Below are 19577 nucleotides of genomic sequence, written 5' to 3'. Positions count from 1 at the left end.
AAAGAAAAACAGCTTCTGTTGCACACATTGGATGAATCATTTCTGCAGCCTTTCAAGAGCAGAGGTTACTGAACTGGTCTGTGGGCAGGAGGCTGTCTGCAAATGACTTCCTGTGAAGTTTTGATGAAACTGGCTCTGTGCTATTTCTGCTTCTTGTTCCGATAGGCAAGTGTATTCTGCATGTGCATGCACAGTTTTGTACTGGCAGCCAAGATTCTGAATGTGTTTATGTTTGCTTATTTTGCATATTTCTGCTTTTGCTGTTTTATTTTAAGTGCCTATCGTCGAGATGGGGAAGTTCACGCACAGCAGTGAAAACTGCTAAAAGGTAAAGGGACCATTAGGTCCAGTCGTGGCTGACTCTGGGGTCGCGGTGCTCATCTCGCTTTATTGGCCGAGGGAGCCGGCGTACAGCTTCTGGGTCATGTGGCCAGCATGACTAAGCCGCTTCTGGTGAACCAGAGCAGCGCACAGAAATGCCGTTTACCTTCCCGCTGGAGCGGTACCTATTTATCTACTTGCACTTTGACGTGCTTTGGAAGGCAGGAGCAGGGACCGAGCAACGGGAGCTCACCCCGTCGTGGGGATTCGAACTGCCGACCTTCTAATCGGCAAGCCCAAGAGGCTCTGTGGTTTAACCCACAGCGGACCCGTGGACCCTTATTTAGACAGCTTCTTACCACCTCTGGCTCTGAAGCTTTGAAAAAGTATACCAATCTCCTTTCACATCTAACTTTGCAGGCATGAGGAATAGAAATTGAGTGGTGGGACGTTAATGAGAACTGAGGTGCTCAGGATGCTGAATTCTGCAGCCAACCCAACTTCATGTCATCTCCCCTCCCCCCCCCCCAGCCTTGACAGAATTGTGGGATTCAGACATGTCCTCTACGTGCCAGAGTAAAAACAAAGAACATTGTGAACTGCCCCTGGGGAAGTGTTTTAAGATGATGTAGAAAGTGCTTTCCTATGATAGTCGAACTGCATGAAACGGATGCTACACCAACGGATGCTACACCTTTCTGCAACTTAGCTGTGTTGGAAGACCAGTGCCCTAGCTTGCTATAACAGTATCCAAAAGTGATGGAAACCACCTTTTGATAGACTCATCCCCACCTGCCCTCTTGGGCTTGCTGATCAGAAGGTTGGCGGTTCGAATCCGCGTGACGAGGTGAGCTCCAGTTGCTCTGTCCCAGCTCCTGCCAACCTAGCAGTTTGAAAGCACACCAGTGCAAGTAAATAAATAGGTATCTATCTGTGGCGGGAAGGTAAACAGCGTTTCTGTGCGTTCTGGTTTCCGTCACGGTGTCATGTTGCGCTGGAAGCAGTTTAGTCCTGCTGGCCACATGACCCGGAAAGCTGTCTGTGGACAAACGCTGGCTCCTTTGGTCTGAAAGCAAGATGAGCGCCGCGGCCCCATAGTCGCATTTGACTGGACTTAACCGTCCAGGGGTCCTTTTAGCAGAATTCGTTGCCAGTACCCTTTGTAAAAGTAACATCCAACAGCTACATTCTTGCTCAACCAAATGAACTTGAGAGTATAGAGCAGGCTTCCTCAAACTCGGCCCTCCAGATGTTTTGAGACTACAATTCCCATCATCCCTGACCACTGGTCCTGCATGCTAGGGATCATGGGAGTTGTAGGCCAGAAACATCTGGAGGGCCGAGTTTGAGGAAGCCTGGTATAGAGTATTGTTCTCTCTTACACACACACCCCGGTGATTCACATTGTAAATGCATCCACAAGCACCTGTGATCTGCTGTGGCTTTACCATGTGTTCATCTGGGTCTGCTAAGGCATTGCAAAAATAGCAAATTAATCAGGGATTTTCAATGCAACTCACTGTGGCGTTAAGTCAAGAAGTATTAAATACCTGGAAGACTTGGCCTCCTGTCCCGATGGCACCCTGACGTGACAGCGAACAGTGTTGGGCACTGTCTTTCTTGTTTGTTAGTCTTGTCCCTTTTCATTTCTTTTCTTTTAAAAAAGCAGACTAATATTTTATATTAGTGGCACAGCCCTGAGCATGTTTATTCAGCAGACAGTCACATATGGGGCTTACTCCCATGGAAGATATGCATAGAAGTGCAATCTAATCACTACTTGGTCCTTTCCCTAAAAGGGGGGGCGGGCAAATTATTTTTCTGATGGAGAGCGTTGGCAGAAAACAATGAATTGGTGCAATAGTTTAGGTTTCCAAAAGAAAAAGAAATTTGGCAGTGTTTTGGGGATTCTGTTCCCATTTTTCAGTAAGTGATACAGGACCTTTTTTAAAAAAAACACAAACAGATTTCAGCATTTGGGCATGTTAATCATGCCAGCTGCACGTTCAGCTCCTGCATTTAAAATTATCGTTAGCTGTCTTTCCTGTAAGGGAAATAAAACTGCATTATTACACTCATGAAGCGGGGAAGATTCTTAAAACCCAACATGCAAATTACACAAGTTGCTGAATGTCCTGCACCCCCTCAATGGAAATTACATTTTTTTAAAAGCTGAATAACAGCTTAAAATTAAATATTCTGTTTCCCTTTGCATTAAGTTTCTGGAAATTCTTTCCCATGGACAGCTTTGTCAAAAACACTGTGAACTCTCTTTATTTAAGCCTGACATTCAATCCAAGGGTCATGTTTTTGTTTTGTTTTGTTTTTTAACAGGGCTGTTTTATGGGATATGATTTTTCACTCTGGGGTTGAATTTCTTATGTGGGGCTTCTAAGTTGGAGTGTTAGGAGAGAGCAAGCCAGTGTAGGAAGGACCCAAGTCATGATATGAGCAAAGGAGTTGGCCCTCTTCTTACCTCCATCAGGAATGATTTTTTAAAATACAGCAAAGTAGTCTCTGGAACTCATTCCGCTGGAACAGCTGTATTAGAAAGCTGTTCACAAAAACAATTGCAGTCTTCGTGTCACTCTCAGGAGTCAGCAAACTTTTTCAGCAGGGGGCTAGTCCACTGTCCCTCAGACCTTGTGGGGGGCCGGACAATATTTTGAAAAAAATAATGAATGAATTCCTATGCCCCACAAATAACCCAGAGATGCATTTTAAATAAAAGCACACATTCTACTCATGTAAAAACACCAGGCAGGCCCCACAAATAACCCAGAGATTCATTTTAAATAAAAGGACACATTCTACTCATGTAAAAACACACTGATTCCCAGACCATCCACAGGCCGGATTGAGAAGGCGATTGGACCGGATCCGGCCCCCGGGCCTTAGTTTGCCTACCTATGCCTCTTGGGTATAAAGCTTTCATTCCTTGAAATTAAACACCCTTTTTTTCAAAGGCTTCAAAATATGGAAATAGTACAAATATCAGAAATGGGTTTGTGATGGAGGGAACTCCATCAGTTGCACAGAGGGGACTCTCTGTACCTAAGCCTGGATGAGTAGCTCTATCTACGCACCTTCCCTGGCCCCATCCCAAAGAATGCACAGGTTGCCCTCCCTTATGGCCTTTCCAGAACCGTGGCTGAAGGAGTCGGTGGTTCTTTTTCTTCATTTGCATGATCCGTTCTAATCTAGGCCGTTAATCACGGCCTCCCGAGCTGCTAGGAGGTGGTGGAGCTGATCTTACAAGTTCAAGGTGGCCTTTCTTCTCCCCTTCACACGCTTTAAAGTCTCTTTCTTTAATGTGTTTTCCCCCTCTCTCTCTCTCGCCCTGCAGTGAGAAACGCCGCCTGCAAGTCAGCGTCGCCAATCCGGTCCAGTGCAGCATGCATGGTCGGAAATGCACCGTCTCCGTGGAAACCAGAATAAACCAATCAGAGCCAAACTTCACCAAGGATCGGTCAGGCTTCGTCCTGTGTGTGCCTGGAAATTAGCATTGCTTCTGCTAGGGGAGGGTTGTTGGGGGGGGGGAGAGGGAGAGAGAGACTCCCCCTCTAAGCAGCCTTCCTTTCCTCTTGTGCCTTGAATCTTGCACGGTGGGGGGAGGAGGAGGAGGGTTGTAAAGATGTTTGTCTGTGACACACATCTAGACATCTCTAAAGCTACACTGAGCAGGAGCTTAAAATAGCCCCTCCATTGTGCTGGCTATAAATTTAGAACTGGCTCCCATGCCATGTTTTAGCAAAGTGCCTTTTATGAATGGATATATATATATATATATATATATATATATATATATATATCCCTCTGCTCTCCTCCTCTTATTCCCCCTCCCCATACCTAAGATGGTTGTGTAATTACTCCTTGGGACTCCAAAGCCTTGTATGGGAGGGAATGGGGGAGGGGAATCCCTTTGGATTTCATGCAGGCCTTAATTTTAAAAGTGATCAGTACTTAAAAAGAGGTGGGCTTTCTGTAGCACAGGGGCAAGGGGCTGGCAGCAGCTTCCACAGAGTTTTCCCAGCCCCTTTTGTTCCAAAGAGCTTTTGCCAGGCCAGGGGTCGCCCACTTAGAGCCCTCCAGATGTTGTGGACTCCTAGCTCCCATCATCCCTGACAATTGGCCCTACTGGTTGGAGTCTCGACAACATTGGACGGCAGCTCGTGGGCTGCCCTTGCCCTGGCTTCCTCAGCCTCGGCCCTCCAGGTGCTTTGAGACTACAATTCCCATCATCCCTGACCACTGGTCCTGCTAGCTAGGGATCATGGGAGCTGAAGGCCGAAAACATCTGGAGGGCCGAGGTTGAGGAAGCCTGCTCTAGGTGGCATTAGCCATTGCGCCCTGGAAAGGGTGTCCTCTTTTGGCATTAACTGCTTCGCTGCAGTGCTTGTGTTGCACTGGAGTCCCAGATGAGCTCTAGGTGGTTGCACCCGGACACCAACAGACAGATGGAAAGAGCACCATCTTTATAGTATGTCTGTTATCTTCAGAGAGGGGGGCTCCCCTTTGTGCATGACTTGGCACAGATTTGCCTTCGCAACGCTGCTGTTAGTGCAAGCGCTGGAGCCGATCGCTCAGGCCAGCTCACAGCGTGCTTTATCCAAGCGGCTGGCATCATTCTGGCCAGTGTAGCCTCATAGTTAGTTGCCTTTTGTCTGGCTTTCTGCTGGGTAGTGGGCACAGCCTCGTCGGCGAGCTTTATTTTCTTCTCGTGCCAAAGTAGCTGTGTTTTGCTTGACCCCGAGCGCTTCCAGCATCTCAAGACATGGGCCGAGATGCACCGTTCTGGAGCACCTGACAAAGGCCCACACCAAATAAGCAAAATACCAAATAAGCAAAATGAAGTAAATGGAGGGGGGAGGGACCAAGCCTGACACTGCGGGTCAGGTCAGGATTCATTGACTTTGCGATTGCTCACAACCCAGGTAGGAACATTGAATGACTTCGGTTGAATCAGATTTTCTTAAAGCAAGGGAATGTCCTTCCCAGATTAATGGGTGGTGGAGCAAACTGGCTTGTTCCTGGGGAGCAAGTCCCCACCACCATCAGATCGATGGACAAAGTCCTTATTACACAGTTCCCAGCCATTCTGGCTGTGCTGTTTCCCCATCTTTGTGGTCCCGCTTTCCAGAGAAGGGGACCAACCATCTAGGTCCCTTTCCTTGCTTGTACTATGGCTAGCCTTGACGTGGCAAGATCTCACCCTTTTAACATTTTAAAGTACTTTTCGGTAGAGATGCCCACAGGCTGGGGTGGTCAATACCGTATGAAGTCTTTATCCGCTTATGGCATGTATGAAGTCCATTAGCCATCCCTGCGTTCGTTCCAATGAATGTCAGGCACATCTATGCTGAACGGCGTTCAGGTTGGTCCTGGCCCATCTTGTAAACCCGACCAAAAGTTTGCACTCTTTCCCTGTTGCCAGTAGCGAAACGGACCTATCCCCACCCCAGTGTCTTCTTCTCCTTCTCTGTTAATTACTCAAAAGCCTTCCAGCTCTCACTTTCATAGCAGCCAAATTAGCCATGGAAACTTTTTAATTAGCACTTTCATACGGTGTCCCGGCATAATTGCTGCGTTTGAATGATGACAGAAACCGGCCCTCCGATCCTCGGATAAAGGGTGGTTTAGAAATTTAAGAAATGCAAAATAAATAAACAAATCGTGTGATAAGGAAGTCTCTCCAAATCTGTAAGACTGGCTATGTCGCGTGCTATGAAGTATTTGTCTTGATTGAAATGAATATACAGTATTTGTGCCTTTTCTGTTGTGTGTATGTGCGTGAGTGAGAGAAAAGAGAGATTTTCTCGGTTTTATCTATAAATTAACTATTCCTTAATTGTATGTTTGATTTTTAAGCCTGAGGGAATAATGGAATGAACATTTTTAAATGTAGTTTATATAGAAATGTGGGCAAGCACCCGTGTTATAATTGAAATGTATTTTTGTTTACATCATTCATTGCAATAAATAAAAGAAGTATCATTTATACCCAATAATGCTCTCTCTTTTTGTGTTTGGGAAGCACACAGAAATAATATTAAGTAGAGAAGATCGCACATGGGTGAAGGGAAGTAACAGGTATGGGAGCAGAGGGATATGGGGCAGTATTTGGAAAATTGTTAAAGTGCGCATGACTCAAGGGATCAAGAACAAGGAGTTTCGAAACAAAGAAGGCGACAAGCAGGCTGACGATTGTGCAATTGGTGAGCGATTTTGGGCAATCCCCCTCAAAAAAAAGCTCCACAACTGGAGGCAATCTCCCCCTCCAAAAGCTGAACAACTCTAGGCAACCCCCCACCCATTTTTTCATTTTTGAGTCCCCAAAAATTGGGGGCGTCTTATACACGGGGGCATGTTATACACAGAAAAATACGGTACATAGCAAGGTCCCATGGACCTTTGGAGATTTGCATTTCTTTCTTGCTAACTATGCTAGGTGTTATCCCATATAGATCAAGGTTGTCCAACTGGTCGATCAGGATTGAGTAGTCGATCCCTGGGAGGTTCTGTTTGATTGCTGTCAACCATGGGCTCCTTTTTGTTAGCGGTGGCATAAGAGCATCCGGCCCCGCCCCCTTCGCCCCACCCTCCATTCACCCACTTCTTCACTTCCCTCTCCAAAACTTCCCTCCCTTCCCAAGAATTACCAACAATAGAAGAATGGCAGATGAAGATGATGGATTTTTCGGAGCTAGCCGACCTAACCGGAAGAGTCCGTGACCAGAAGGAGGAGGAGTATCAGGAAGAGTGGAATAAATTTAATGATTATCTAGTGAATTTTGTTAAGTTAAATTAATTGAAAATAGCTTGCAGATACTTAATTGGCTTAGGATTTTATCTATGTTAAGTGATGAATTAATATGTTTAATTCCATAAGGTGAAGATTTAAGGATGTTAATGTTTAAGTTAAATTTCATAAGAATTGGGATTTGGAAAACCGTTAAAAGGACATGCAATGAAATTCAACCAAGGGGAAGTGAGGAAGTCACTTAACAAAGTTAATAAGTGTAATTTTCAATAAGGCTATGATTTATGTTTGTTTGTCTGGTGTGTTTGTTTGTTTGTTTATAATATTGTGAAAACCAATAAAATTTTGGGGAAAAAGCACAAAACTTCACTCCCTTAAAAAAAGAAAAGCTAAACAACTTTGACCTGAGTGTCCCAAATCACTGCCAGTTTTTTATTCTTTGAGTAGATCGCAGTCTCTTGGGAGTTGGACATCCCTGATATAGATGAATTGGCATTTTCTTCTTCACCAGTTGGTTTGAGACAGGGATTGTAAAGGTAAAAGACCCCTGGCAGTTAAGTCCAGTTGCAAACAACTCTGGGTTTGCGGTGCTCATCTCACTTTACTGGCCGAGGAAGCCAACGTTTGTCCGCAGACAGTTTTTCCGGGTCATGTGGCCAGCAGGACTAAGCCGCTTCTGGTAAAACCAGAGCAGCGCATGGAAACACAGTTTACCTTCCCGCCGGAGCAGTACCTATTTATCTACTTGCACTTTGACCTGCTTTCGAACTGCTAGGTTGGCAGGAGCAGGGACCGAGCAACGGGAGCTCACCCCGTTGTGGGGATTCGAACTGACGACTTTCCTATCGGCAAGCCCAAGGGGCTCAGTGGTTTAGACCACAGCGCCACCCACGTCCCACAGAGATTGTAGATGGGTGCAAAAATTGACAGTACAGTAAACAAGGGAAACCCAGACTGAAATGCCCCTGAAGGTGTTGGAAAATAATATCTGGGATACAGCAATGTCTGAGCATCTAGCCAGACACAGGAGAGTGATTAAAGGCATAACATAAAGAGACATCTTCCAAGAAACGCGGACCCCTTTAACTATGTTAATGACACCAAATCAAGACCTTGTTAGACCAACTGCTCAATCTTCTCGGTGGAGAGGTTATGGTAAGGAAGGCATTGAATGTGTAAGGCTTATGTGTAATGTGTAAGCGTAAGTCAATGGATGTGTAAGTCAATGGATGTCAGCGACCATGCTGAAGTGGACTGTACATATGAGGAATGGCAGGAGCCTCGCCCTCCCCCTGCTCCCAATTCAGGATCCTGAATCTACGTAGGAACAGGAGGACAGTATAGATTTGGAACAGTGGTTTGCAAAGTGGCATAGTTCAAGAAGACAAAAGTTGGGAAGAACTGGGTAGTGAACAGCTAGGAGATGAAGAACTAGACGAGAGAGAGTCAATGGACACACTCTCACTGGAAAGCCAACATCCGCCCAGCCCAAGGTCATGACGAGCAGATGTGGCAGCACAGAAAGCAAAGTGGTTGCGAGATCAGGTTGCAAGACGAGGAAGTGACGAGGTGACTCAGAAGGGAAGTGCGTGTAAACCTTAACTGGGAGCACCTTTACTCCGATAATGGACTCTTTGTTCTTTTGCTGTGATCATTAAAATCTCTTTGAATGGTAAGAGGCTATTTTTGCTTTGTTCTGCTTATCCACGGCCAAAGGAAGCCGCTTCCCCAAAGCCTGACAATGAATAGAACAAACACCATTTGTTACTGCTAAGTGTTTAATGGTTCTTGTATATTTTTTTATAAACCAATAAATGGTGGTGGTTGTTTTAAAAAACCCAAGGGTTAAGAAATAATGGATAGGATCCAGCGAAATGTGAGCAATTTTAAATCCAGTTGATCTCAATGGAAGATATTTAGGCTGCAGACTCATGAGTTTACAACTCCTGCTGAAATCACGGCAAGTTGTTTTGGTTGGAATACACCCCGCATTTCACGATACCTTTATTGTAAAAGGGTGAACATGATGCAAATGTCTCTATTTCGGATAAAAGGCTTCCCTCAAACACAGAGGGAATGCCAGCAGCAGCCTCAATGTTAACTTACTTCCCGTTTCTTGATGGTTTTTTTAAAAAACTAGCTTTCATTGTCACCTTAAGGAAGAATAACTCCAGTCCAGAAAGGGAGCCCATGAAGGATGTCGAAAATGGATTAGCTAGTGCTTGTGAGCTCATGAAGAAGGAAAGCACCCTCAGAGGCCAAATGTGCTTAAGGACTTTGCATTATTGTTTAGTTCTGAACCTTAAAAATGAAATAAACAATCTCATTAGCTGGACTCTAGCAAATGAGTAAAGGTGCTCCCAGTTAAGGTTTACACCCACTGACTTCCTCTTCTGAATCTCCTTGTGACTCATGCACCATGTGATACCAGGAGTGCCATTCACAAAGCTTGGTTTTCTTTCTCTTCCCAGTGAGAGATTGGCTCCAAAGAAGGAATTTCCCTCCCTGGGCCAGTCTGTTTTCCTCTTCTGTCTCCCCATCCCTCCAAGACAACGTTGCCCCTCAAAACTACAATATGGAGGGGTGACTTCAGCCATACATTATCTCCTTTATTATTTTTTGTTTTTTAAAAAACTGGAATCCCGAGGGTCCGCTGGTGGGTGTTCTGAATGTGAAAAGCACACAAGGGCATATTTGAGGTTTCTTCATAGTGAAGCCTTCCAGGTGGACTACAACTCCCATCAACCCTGAAAAAGCTTGGCTGGGGATAATGGGAGTTGGGAGAACAAGTCTGTGTTTTACAGTGCAGATCCTATGCAGGTCTGCTTACAGAAACAAGTCCCACTAGATTTAATGGGGCTGACACAGGTGACGCTGTGTGTTAAACCACAGAGCCTAGGACTTGCCAATCAGAAGGTCGGTGGTTCGAATCCCTGTGACGGGGTGAGCTCCCGTTGCTCGGTCCCTGTTCCTGCCAACCTAGCAGTTAGAAAGCATGTCAAAGTGCAAGTAGATCAATAGGTACCGCTCCGGCAGGAAGGTAAATGCCATTTCTGTGCACTGCTCTGGTTTGCCAGAAGCAGCTTAGTCATGCTGGCCACATGACCCGGAAGCTGTACGCCGGCTCCCTCGGCCAATAAAGCAAGATGAGCACCGCAACCCCAGAGTCGGCCATGACTGGACCTAATGGTCAGGGGTCCCTTTACCTTTACTACCAGGTAAGGGGACACATGTTTGTAGTCTTAAGTGATTCTAAGTGTTTACTATTGGTGAATCAGATCAAGGTCTACCTAGGCCAGCATCTTTTGTAAAAATCCTAGCAACCATCTGTCATGATGTTGTCCAGCGAACTTCGTTCTGCCTACTCATTTTCTGCAGGATATTGCTTCCGTGGCAACCAGGAGAGAACCCGTGAACCATACTGACTTAACCTTGATTTAAGAGCCTCTTGCGTTAAACCGCCTCTCAACAAGGCAAATCCAATTAAATTCTGATGGCTCTGTTATTTACAATTGTCTTCATTGTCTATCATCGCCTCCTGCCATCATACAACAGCATATTTTTAAAAATATATAAATAAAATAAAGCTCTGAAAACCATCATGTAATGGATGGTCAGTGCATTTTATTTTTAATCAGCACAGTACAAAAATAAATAAAAATAAGGGGGGGCGTTAAGTTACAGGCACACACAGCTCTGTGACAGTCTTGTCATATTTATAAACCTCACATACTTACAAACTCACTATAATACACATACATACAAAAAGGACAATTTATAAATTAATTTAAGTAATAATAAGCAATAATCATAATAATAATACCAATTTTGGTCAACAAATATCTACAGAAGAGATTGCACACTAAAAAAAACAAAACCCCAAAAACCTTAACATACACATACATGTAGAATTTAGCAGGTTTTCTGTTTTTTTTTTCTCCTCTTCTCCCCTCCCCAACCCACCCCACACATAAAATGTACAGGTATGCAGAATTTCAAGTGAAAAAAATGGCACATTTTTTTCTTTCAGTTTTTTTTTCCTTTTGAAAAAAAGAAGAAGTAACAACGGTTTAGAACACAGCTGAACTCTTTAAGAACTGTGTATAGTTAAGATTAGAAAAGGTCTAGAAGTCTCGAGATGAAAATATATCGATTTGAATGACCTAAGGGTAGGAGGGCCTGTTTTGACAGCGGTGGGGAGGAGGGGGGGGGGCGTGATGTGCTTGAAATTTGTGCACAGCGATTTATTTTGCTTCTTTGTTTTTACAATCAGCTGTTCTAAGGTTTTGCCTTTTGTCAAAAGATGCTTTTGGCATGCAAAAACGTCACTGGAAAGCAGTGGTGAAAGAACAAAAGAAAGACCTTTTTCCCTCCCACCCACACCCCTTTGTATTTATTAGCATAGATTTTGTTCTAAAAAGTATTCGCTTTGAATAGCAGCACGTTAAAACCCCATTCATTGCTCTTATGTACTCAAGTATATCAGTTGATCTTTTGTTTGCTGTTAGAAAAATCCCAATAAATACAACTGCATCCAGGACTCCCAAAAAGAACAAGACAGGTTTTCGCACCAAGGGATGCACATACGGCTGTTAGCTCCCTCTGCAATGCAACCCATAGTTTGCTTACTTTGGAGTAAGCCTTGCTTTGTTCACTGGGGCTTTCTCCCAGGTAAGCATGCATAGGACTGCAGCCGCAACCTTCCAGAACCACGTTGATTAAAGAACTATACGTAATTTCCCTTTTATATTAAATAGAAAAGAAGGGAAGCATATGAAGAAGGGGGGTGTTTAGGAGAATTACTTATCTAGAGACAGGCTAGAATTTAGTCTTCCAGGTGCCAGCGAAGAAGCTGAGCAAGGAACGCCCAAGTTGATGATGATGGGGGACTGAAATGAAATATGTGCCATCCACTTTAGAGCAGCAAAAATGGTCATGCAATGGAGATCTGTACACCCCCCGATTCCCCATTCACTGCGAAGGACCCAAAGCCCTCCCTCGCGACTCTAAGGCTCTCCTTCCCGCTATGAACCCAAAACATACCCTTAACAGTCAGTGTCTCGCTTTTGAATGGCTCAGATTTCGGCCTAGCTTTCGGAGGCGATGGCAGGACCTGCTTAGCAAACCCAGCAGCCGTTTCATATTCACAAAATCTCAGCTCCTGTCTACCTCAAAGCCTCTCAGCTCAGACCTTTTCTTTTGAAATTTCACAGCTTTTTTATTTCCTGTTCCTCTTACATTATTATTTTTTTAAATTTAAATAGTGCTCTGCTGCTTTGAAGTTAATTGCAAGCTACCCTATTCAACAACCGTTAAGTACAAGACAAGCTTTCCTTCTGCCAGAATGCCAGCATCCATAACACCAGGATCAGAGAAGGAGACCCAAAACGCTTTGAACTTGGCCTTTTGTCCAATAGCTACCTCAACACCCGACAGTGTTTGAGCGTCTTTGTCCTCTCTGTTGTCCCACGGGAACTTAAATACAGAGAAGATGACCTCCATTGTAAAGGAAGTTCACATCTTCAGCAGAATCCTAGACCCGGGACTATTGGCATTTAATTCGGCATGTCATTAACTGAGCAAAATTCAGTGTATATTTCGGTGTTGCTTCACTCCCTCCCTCCCTCCCTCCCCAACCACCCCCACCCCACCCCCTGCTCTTCTCTATATACATTTACCATCCCTGAAGCTTGCTGATCAGAAAGATTTTTTAACCTCTTCCTTTTTGAGAACCAGAGGGCTAAGCAAAATAAATTAAATTCCTAAGCACCGGAATAATTCTTTTTAGGAGGACTACATCAAATGTTTCGGTGCCAGAAATGTGGGGGGAAGGGATACTGAAAAAATATTAGGAGCCAGCATGCTTTTTTTTAGAGACTAAAAAAGCAATATAAATCTCAGGATATACTAAATGTGTGTCTATTCTGTATATGCTTCAGTTTTATATTCCCAAGCTTCTTTAGTCACAATCTGTTCCTGAAATTGTAGTGCTTGCTATGGATCTCTTTATGATTACATAGTCATCATTCTTTCCCCGCTTGGTACGTTCCCTCCCCCCCACCCCTCATAAAATATTAAGATGGTTGGCTGGCTAAATAAATGCCAAGGAATTTTCCATTTCAGGATGGGGTGGGAGGAATCTGTAACAAAGAAAATCAGCTGTATATCGGGGTTCAGCACCGAATCATCTGGACAACAAAGCGACTGGCACCAGCCTTACATTTTCCTGAAAGGTTTATCTTGAAAAGGGACCATTATTCCAGCTGCTCAGAAGGCCTCAACAGAATCATAGTCACTCTGATCTGAAGCAGCCAGTTTATATACTGTGCAATAAAAAATAAAACTCAAAACGTATCAAACGTCCACCTAAATACCTTGCCAGCAAAATTAATACTAGGTGAGTGCCCATTTCATCTCAGCCACCCATGCCATATTGGCTACCTTGACTTTTTTTTCCCCTTTGGGTACTGTCACAGGAAATGACCCCCCAAATCTCACCTTTGCCCTTTGGCACGGATGTAAACCAAAGGGGCTGCCTCCCCCAGGGAAAGGCGGCGAGAGGGGAGCCATGCCAAAGGGCCTGCCTGACTTTTCCTTCCCCACTTCTGCTAGGGTGTAGCCACGTGTTTCCATGCAAATAAGGGTCCCTTTCCGGAGGCCAATACTGTTTTGGTGTCATTTCGCTCAGGCGAGTGCGCAAGATGGTGGAAAGAAAAAGAGGAGGCGGATCCCGTCCTTTGATCCCTTTTCCAGAACGCCAGGCTCTGCAACATGCGCTGGGTCGGCTCCCGCTTTCGTCTCGAGGACAGTAAATGCTGTTTCGCCACCTCCGCAATCCGCAGCGAGGAATTAAGAAGTACAAGATGGATCTCTGAGGCAAAAGCCAAGCGGCGAAGGGACGCCGTGGTCCTGCCAGCCTCGCGCTTGGCTCCAAGCCCCACCTGCTCGCCCCCTCCTTGTTGACATTAAGGGCGAGAGGAAGCCACAGAAAACCAGACAGGCGAGGCCCGACTTCACCACTTATCCTTTTCGAAATGTGTCTGTTTTTTGGATCCCAAAAAGCCAAGCCGAAGAACGGAGGCTCGAGTGTCCTCTCTCAGCCTTGCCCGTGCCCACCTTTTGTGTCCCGGTTTGTTTCGAAAACAAAAACAACATAAAAAGAAGGAAAAAATGTTCCCCCCTCATCCCAGCGGCAAGGGAGCCCGAAAGCTCACCGGTCGAGGCCGATGAGCAGCCTGTTCTTCTCTTCCTGGCTGCTCTCGTTCTTCAGGTCGGCAAAGACCTGAGTGAAATAGTGCGGGTCGGCGTTGATCTGCAACATTTTGGGACTCATGAGGTTAATAATGGAGAGGCAGCGATCCCAAAAGGCCTCCTTGCAGCTCTCCACCAGGAAGGGCTTGAGAGGGTAGGAGATCTCGTTGCCCATGTAGGAGTAGGAGAGATAGAGGCAGGTGAGCAAGACGGCTTGGAGTTCATGGTCCGTGGCCACTTCGGAAGAGATGACGTCCCGGCAAAGCATGTACAGGAACACCACGTTGGCCGGGGTGATGAAGCCTTGGTCTTGCCAGCCTTGGAGGAGCAGGGACCGGTCAACGCTCCGAAGCCAGAGGACCGGGTCGGTGGGCGATAGGTGCTTCAGGCGGTAGCATCGCCGGCAGAGGAACTCGCCCAGGCACCGAAGCAGCTCGCTGGTCGAAGCTTGGACGATGACCCTCTTGGGGGTGCCGGTTGAGTTGGCGTTGGGGTGGGGGGTCTTCTTGACGGAGGACAGGTTGCTCTTGGAGGTGGAAATCTGGCTGTTGGGCGCCGGCGGCTGTTGGGCACCCTGGTTCTGGGCGAAAGTGGAGAGGTTGGCACACGAGAGGGACTTCTTCAGGTTCTCATTGTTGAGGTGCGTGACGTTGTTCTGGTAGCTGCTGTTGGGCTGGACCTTCTTGGAGTTCTTCTTCTTGGCCGACACGGCCACGATCCGCTTCCAGGGCAGCACCGAGATGATGGAGTGACGCTTGAGACTCTTGTCTTTGGCGTTCTTGCTGTTCTGCACAGCCGTGTAATGGCCCACCGTGGACGAGCCATCCTCAAAGAGGGTCGCCTTCCGGTAACTGGGGGAAAGGGACAAGACGGTACCCATGGCGCAAGTAGCAGAGGAGGGAGGGAGGCGAACGGAACAGGGGGGTCGGGCGTCAGCCTGCCACCTTTGGGGTTGCTGGCTGGGCACGGGCAGCGGTCTCTGCTTCAAGCACCCCTATGCCGCAGCCTTACAGATTCAGTTCAGACCTGCCAAAGGAAAAATGGTTCAGATAAGCAAGAGCAGAGGTCCTTTTTTCTCCCAAGCACACAGAATCTCACCCCCCCACCCTTTCCCTGAGGGTGCAGAAGCCCTTTCTCACCCCTCCCTTTCCTGTCTCCATCCATCCTTTTCTGGCATTATTTTCTGGCTTCCACTGCATCCCTCTCTTTTTCTTCCCTCCCCTCCCAAATCTTTAAGGCCACCTCAGATACACATTGGCTGCTAGGTCTCTCCCTCCACCTTTTTTTTATTTTTACCGACATGGCCTGACACCCTGCCCTACTCCAGCAGACCCAAAGCCTGTGTACGACCCCCTGCGCAAGCTCTGCACACGCAGCCATGTGCTAAACCCTGTGCGTTCCCTGGAGGTAGCCATATTATCCCATTGCAGCAAAGAAACAAAACAAAAGCCTCTCGCTGGTGTGTTGGATGGATCACGGCAGCAGCACCTCCGGTGGGCCAGAGCAGAGCCCGTTTGGTCAACAGCATGATGTCAGAGGTGCACATGCCTCTCCAAAGCAACAGACTTTGCCCACACCTGGGGAAGCTCTGCCTGAGCACATTATACGGGCATCAGTCATGCATTTCATATAATTACAGACGCGCAACGTCGAGAATGCTGACCCTTTGCAAAGCAGCTGCGGAGCTGGGAACGGTTGTGCCTTGCATGTGCCGTTGAGCAGATGCGTGTGTTTGTGTGTGTGTGTGTGTGTGTGTGGTTTATTCTCATTTTCTCCTGACCCACCCTGGCATCTTCAGAGGAACGGTGCTATACAAATGCAGTTTAAAACAACAACAATAAACCATTCATCCTGCCGCCCCATCTTTCCCGAAGACACCTTTCCTCCTGCCAATGTTTTTCTCCGACCCATCCTGGCGTGTACACACACATACACACACACACACACACACGGGACTCGCTGCCTCCGCCCCCCCCCCCCATGTTTTTTGCTGCATCCCCTTCAAAGGGAGGGGGGAGAAGGGATGCTCGCCATGGCGCCCTGTATCCCAACCTCCCCCTTCCCGGTGGTACCCACCGCAGTGCGCGCTCCCTCGGTCGACGGCGCGTCTTCTGTCCAAGGTCCTGCAGGGCCGGCTTCGCTCGGTGGGGCGGCGGCGGAGAAAGGTGGCGCTGCGGGGGGGTCTCCGTCCAGCCTCCCCCTCCCCCGGCTCCGAGGCGCTCCGGATCAGTCGTGCGCGGGCATGGAGAGCTTCGGCTGGCGCGGAGAGAGGGGGGGCGCGCGGATGGCGCGACGGCAGGCAGCACCCCTAGGTGGGGGGGCACCCCCTTCCCACCACCCACCCACCACCCTTCCCTCCCTCCCTCCCTGCCCGCAAGGGCGGCGGCGCGGGGCGTCCGGACCGCCTGGCGCTGCTCCGCCACTCTCGGCCCCGGCTCTCGGCTGCTGCGCGCCCGGCTGGCTCGGCGCGTCTTGCTCGACTCCGGCCGAGACGCCGCTCGCCGCCCGGCTCCGCCTCCGCCTCCGCCCCCGCCCCGGCCGCGCCTCCCCGCCTCTCCCGCCGCAGCCGCAGCGCCGCCTGCCAAGCGGGGCGCCCTCCGCCGGGCGCCAGCGGGAAGGCGAGGGAACCCCGGGCGAGAGCGCCTCTGAGCGTGTGCAGAGGGAAGAAGGGGCTGGCGCCGCGGACGAGGGGTTTCAGAGGTGCCCATTGTTTTCTTTCATATATATATGAAAGGAAACACTATATATGGAATTAAAGTTTTTCAATCACATATCCAACACGCATCATAAAAAACCCGAGATGCCGAAGAATCTCCTGGGCTTCCCCCTCCTCCCCTTTGTGGGTCCTATTGTTAGTCATTTCCTCCTGCATCTTTTATAATAATCCAAATCTTTTACGTCTCCATTATAGCCAAAATTCACCATTAAACTTCAAGTGTTTAGTTTCTATTGTTGCCTGTTATTATTATTCTGCATTTTAAATTGCATTTTAACCTGTATTTTAAATTGGTTTTTTCTCTTTTTTTCTTTTTTCCCCCTATTATGATTTTATTGCAGAAGACAAAAGTCAGAGACTGATGTGCATTATAATGACTTTTGTCTTCTGGGTTTCTGGGGGCTTTCCTGTTGTTATTCTGTCTCTCACAGCTACACTAAACCTACCATTAATATTATGGACTGGTTATTTCTTCGTCCGAGGGTAAACGGGCAAATTTAGCAGGGGATCAAATACTTCCCCCCCCTCACTGTAGATAAATAGGTACCACTCCAGCGGGAAGGTAAACAGTGTTTCTGTGCGCTGCTCTGGTTAGTCATGCTAGCCACATGACCCGGAAAAACTGTCTGCGGACAAATGCCGTCTCCCTCGGCCAATAAAGCAAGATGAGCGCCGCAACCCCAGAGTCGTTCGCGACTGGACTTAACTGTCAGGAGTCCTTTACCTTTACCTTTTTTTAATTAGCGAAAATGTATAAAACATGCTCAAATGTATGCTGGAAATGTAAGGGAAAAGAAGGCAACCTCTTATCATATGTGGAGGAATTGTAAGGTGGTAAAAGGATTTTGGGAAATGATATATATAGTTGAAAAATATATATTTAAAATAGCCTTTATTAAAAAGCCTGAAGCCTTAGTTTTAGGAATTCTAGGTGCCAAAATCCCAAAGGAGCAGAAAAGACTACAGTGGAACCTCAACTTACGTACAGCTCTACTTACGTACGATTCCAGTTACGACCTTCAGTAGGTGCTTCGACTTATGAACTTTCCTCTAGATACGTACAGAGGCCTTGCCAGCAGCTGGCCAGCTGTGGGGCAGCGCTGGGGCCTCCGCCGCCAGGGAGAGGGACCTCACCCCACCCCTAAGCTGTGGAAGAGGTGCAGCCTGCAAGAGGCACCATAGGGTGCACTGCAGCCCCAAACCCTGCCAAGGAACTAACCTGAGGAAGTCCACAGAAGAACCTGGCCTGGCAAGAAAAAAAAGTGACCCTGGATGAAGTGAATCAGCTCTTTACTGACCCTTGCCCCACCCCCAGCTTGTAGCCAGGTAAGCCCACCCACCCTCAGCACACGGAAGAAGAAAAAAGTTACTTTTTTCCATCTACAATACTGTCTTATTTATTTTATTTTATAGTACAGTACATTGATTATTCTGGTCTGGTTTGTCAGAAGCGGCTTAGTCATGTTGGCCACATGACCCGGAAGCTGTACGCTGGCTCCCTCAGCCAGTAAAGCGAGATGAGCACCGCAACCCCAGAGTCGGTCACAACTGGACCTAATGGTCAGGGGTCCCTTTACCTTACATTGATTATTGCCTTCATTTTATGGATCAATGGTTTTGTAAGACAGTAAAATCCTAGTTAAAATGCTGTTTTAGGGGGTGTTTTTCATCGTCTAGGTAAAGGTAAAGGGACCCCTGACCGTTAGGTCCAGTCGTGGCCGACTCTGGGGTTGCACTGCTCATCTCGCTTTACTGGCCGAGGGAGCCATCGTACAGCTTCCGGGTCATGTGGCCAGCATGACTAAGCCGCTTCTGGCAAACCAGAGCAGCGCACAGAAATGCTGTTTACCTTCCCACCGGAGTGGTACCTATTGATCTGCTTGCGCTTTGACGTGCTTTCGAACTGCTAGGTTGGCAGGAGCAGGGACTGAGGAATGGGAGCTCACCCCGTCGTGGGGTTTTGAACCGTTGACCTTCTGATCGGCAAGCCCTAGGCTCTGTGGTTTAACCCACAGTGCCACTTTTCATCGTCTAGAACAGATCAATTCACTTTTCCAAAGTGTGCCTCTACTTATGTACGTTTCTAGTTATGACTGGACCTCCAGAATGGATTATGGTTGTAAGTAGAGGTTCCACTTTATTTATGTATGCGACTACAGCTGCGCGGATGTTATTGGCCCAGAGATGGAAAGAAGATAAAGTTCCTACCAGAGAATGGCAGATGTAGTTGATGGACTATGCCGAAATTGCTAAAATGACCGGTAGAGTCAGAAATCAGGAAGCCAACCTAGCAGTTCGAAAGCACATCAAAGTGCAAGTAGATAAATAGGTACCGCTCCAGTGGGAAGGTAAACGGCGTTTCCCTGCACTGCTCTGGTTCGCCAGAAGCAGCTTAGTCATGCTGGCCACAATGAGCGCCACAACCCCGGAGTCGGCCACAAGCGGACCTAACGGTCAGAGGTCCCTTTACCTTTTTAAGTCACGGCAGTGCTTGGCAGGAGTTTCAGAGCAGGGCCGAGAGGCAGAAAG

The 19577-nt window shown here is 47.3% G+C and overlaps 2 protein-coding genes and 1 long non-coding RNA gene across 4 annotated transcripts in view; 1 reads left to right on the top strand and 2 right to left on the bottom strand.

Moving 5' to 3' along the window:
* MYO1D (myosin ID) overlaps nt 1-6329 on the top strand; it is a 185572-nt gene extending 179243 nt beyond the window's left edge. The window contains exon 23 of one of the 2 annotated variants that reach the window (XR_014503947.1): nt 3668-3780. Coding sequence is in view for 1 of the 2 variants with exons in the window: in XM_083407519.1 (XP_083263645.1) it covers nt 3668-3824 (157 nt within the window). In the remaining variant the exon portion in view is untranslated. Of the gene's footprint in view, nt 1-3667 lie in introns of both variants that reach the window. The other variant, XM_083407519.1, reaches the window with a different exon arrangement.
* On the bottom strand, nt 1483-4031 carry LOC310661696. Its single transcript, XR_014504074.1, has 3 exons — nt 3894-4031; nt 2798-3829; nt 1483-2365 (listed from the first exon to the last, which is right to left on the bottom strand). It is a non-coding gene; the product is annotated as an uncharacterized lncRNA (long non-coding RNA).
* A 4356-nt stretch (nt 6330-10685) lies between the features above and the next one.
* Nucleotides 10686-16750, bottom strand: CDK5R1 (cyclin dependent kinase 5 regulatory subunit 1). The gene is made up of 2 exons (XM_083407965.1): nt 16409-16750; nt 10686-15358 (listed from the first exon to the last, which is right to left on the bottom strand). The coding sequence occupies exon 2, from the start codon at nt 15210-15212 to the stop codon at nt 14292-14294; it is 921 nt and encodes a 306-aa protein (XP_083264091.1). The 5' UTR covers nt 15213-15358; nt 16409-16750; the 3' UTR covers nt 10686-14291.
* Between the last annotated feature and the right edge of the window lie 2827 nt (nt 16751-19577).

This window comes from Podarcis tiliguerta, assembly GCF_965153285.1.
Source record: "Podarcis tiliguerta genome assembly, chromosome: 13".
In the NCBI taxonomy this organism is placed as follows: domain Eukaryota; kingdom Metazoa; phylum Chordata; class Lepidosauria; order Squamata; family Lacertidae; genus Podarcis; species Podarcis tiliguerta.
This window is presented reverse-complemented; position numbering and strand designations above follow the sequence as displayed.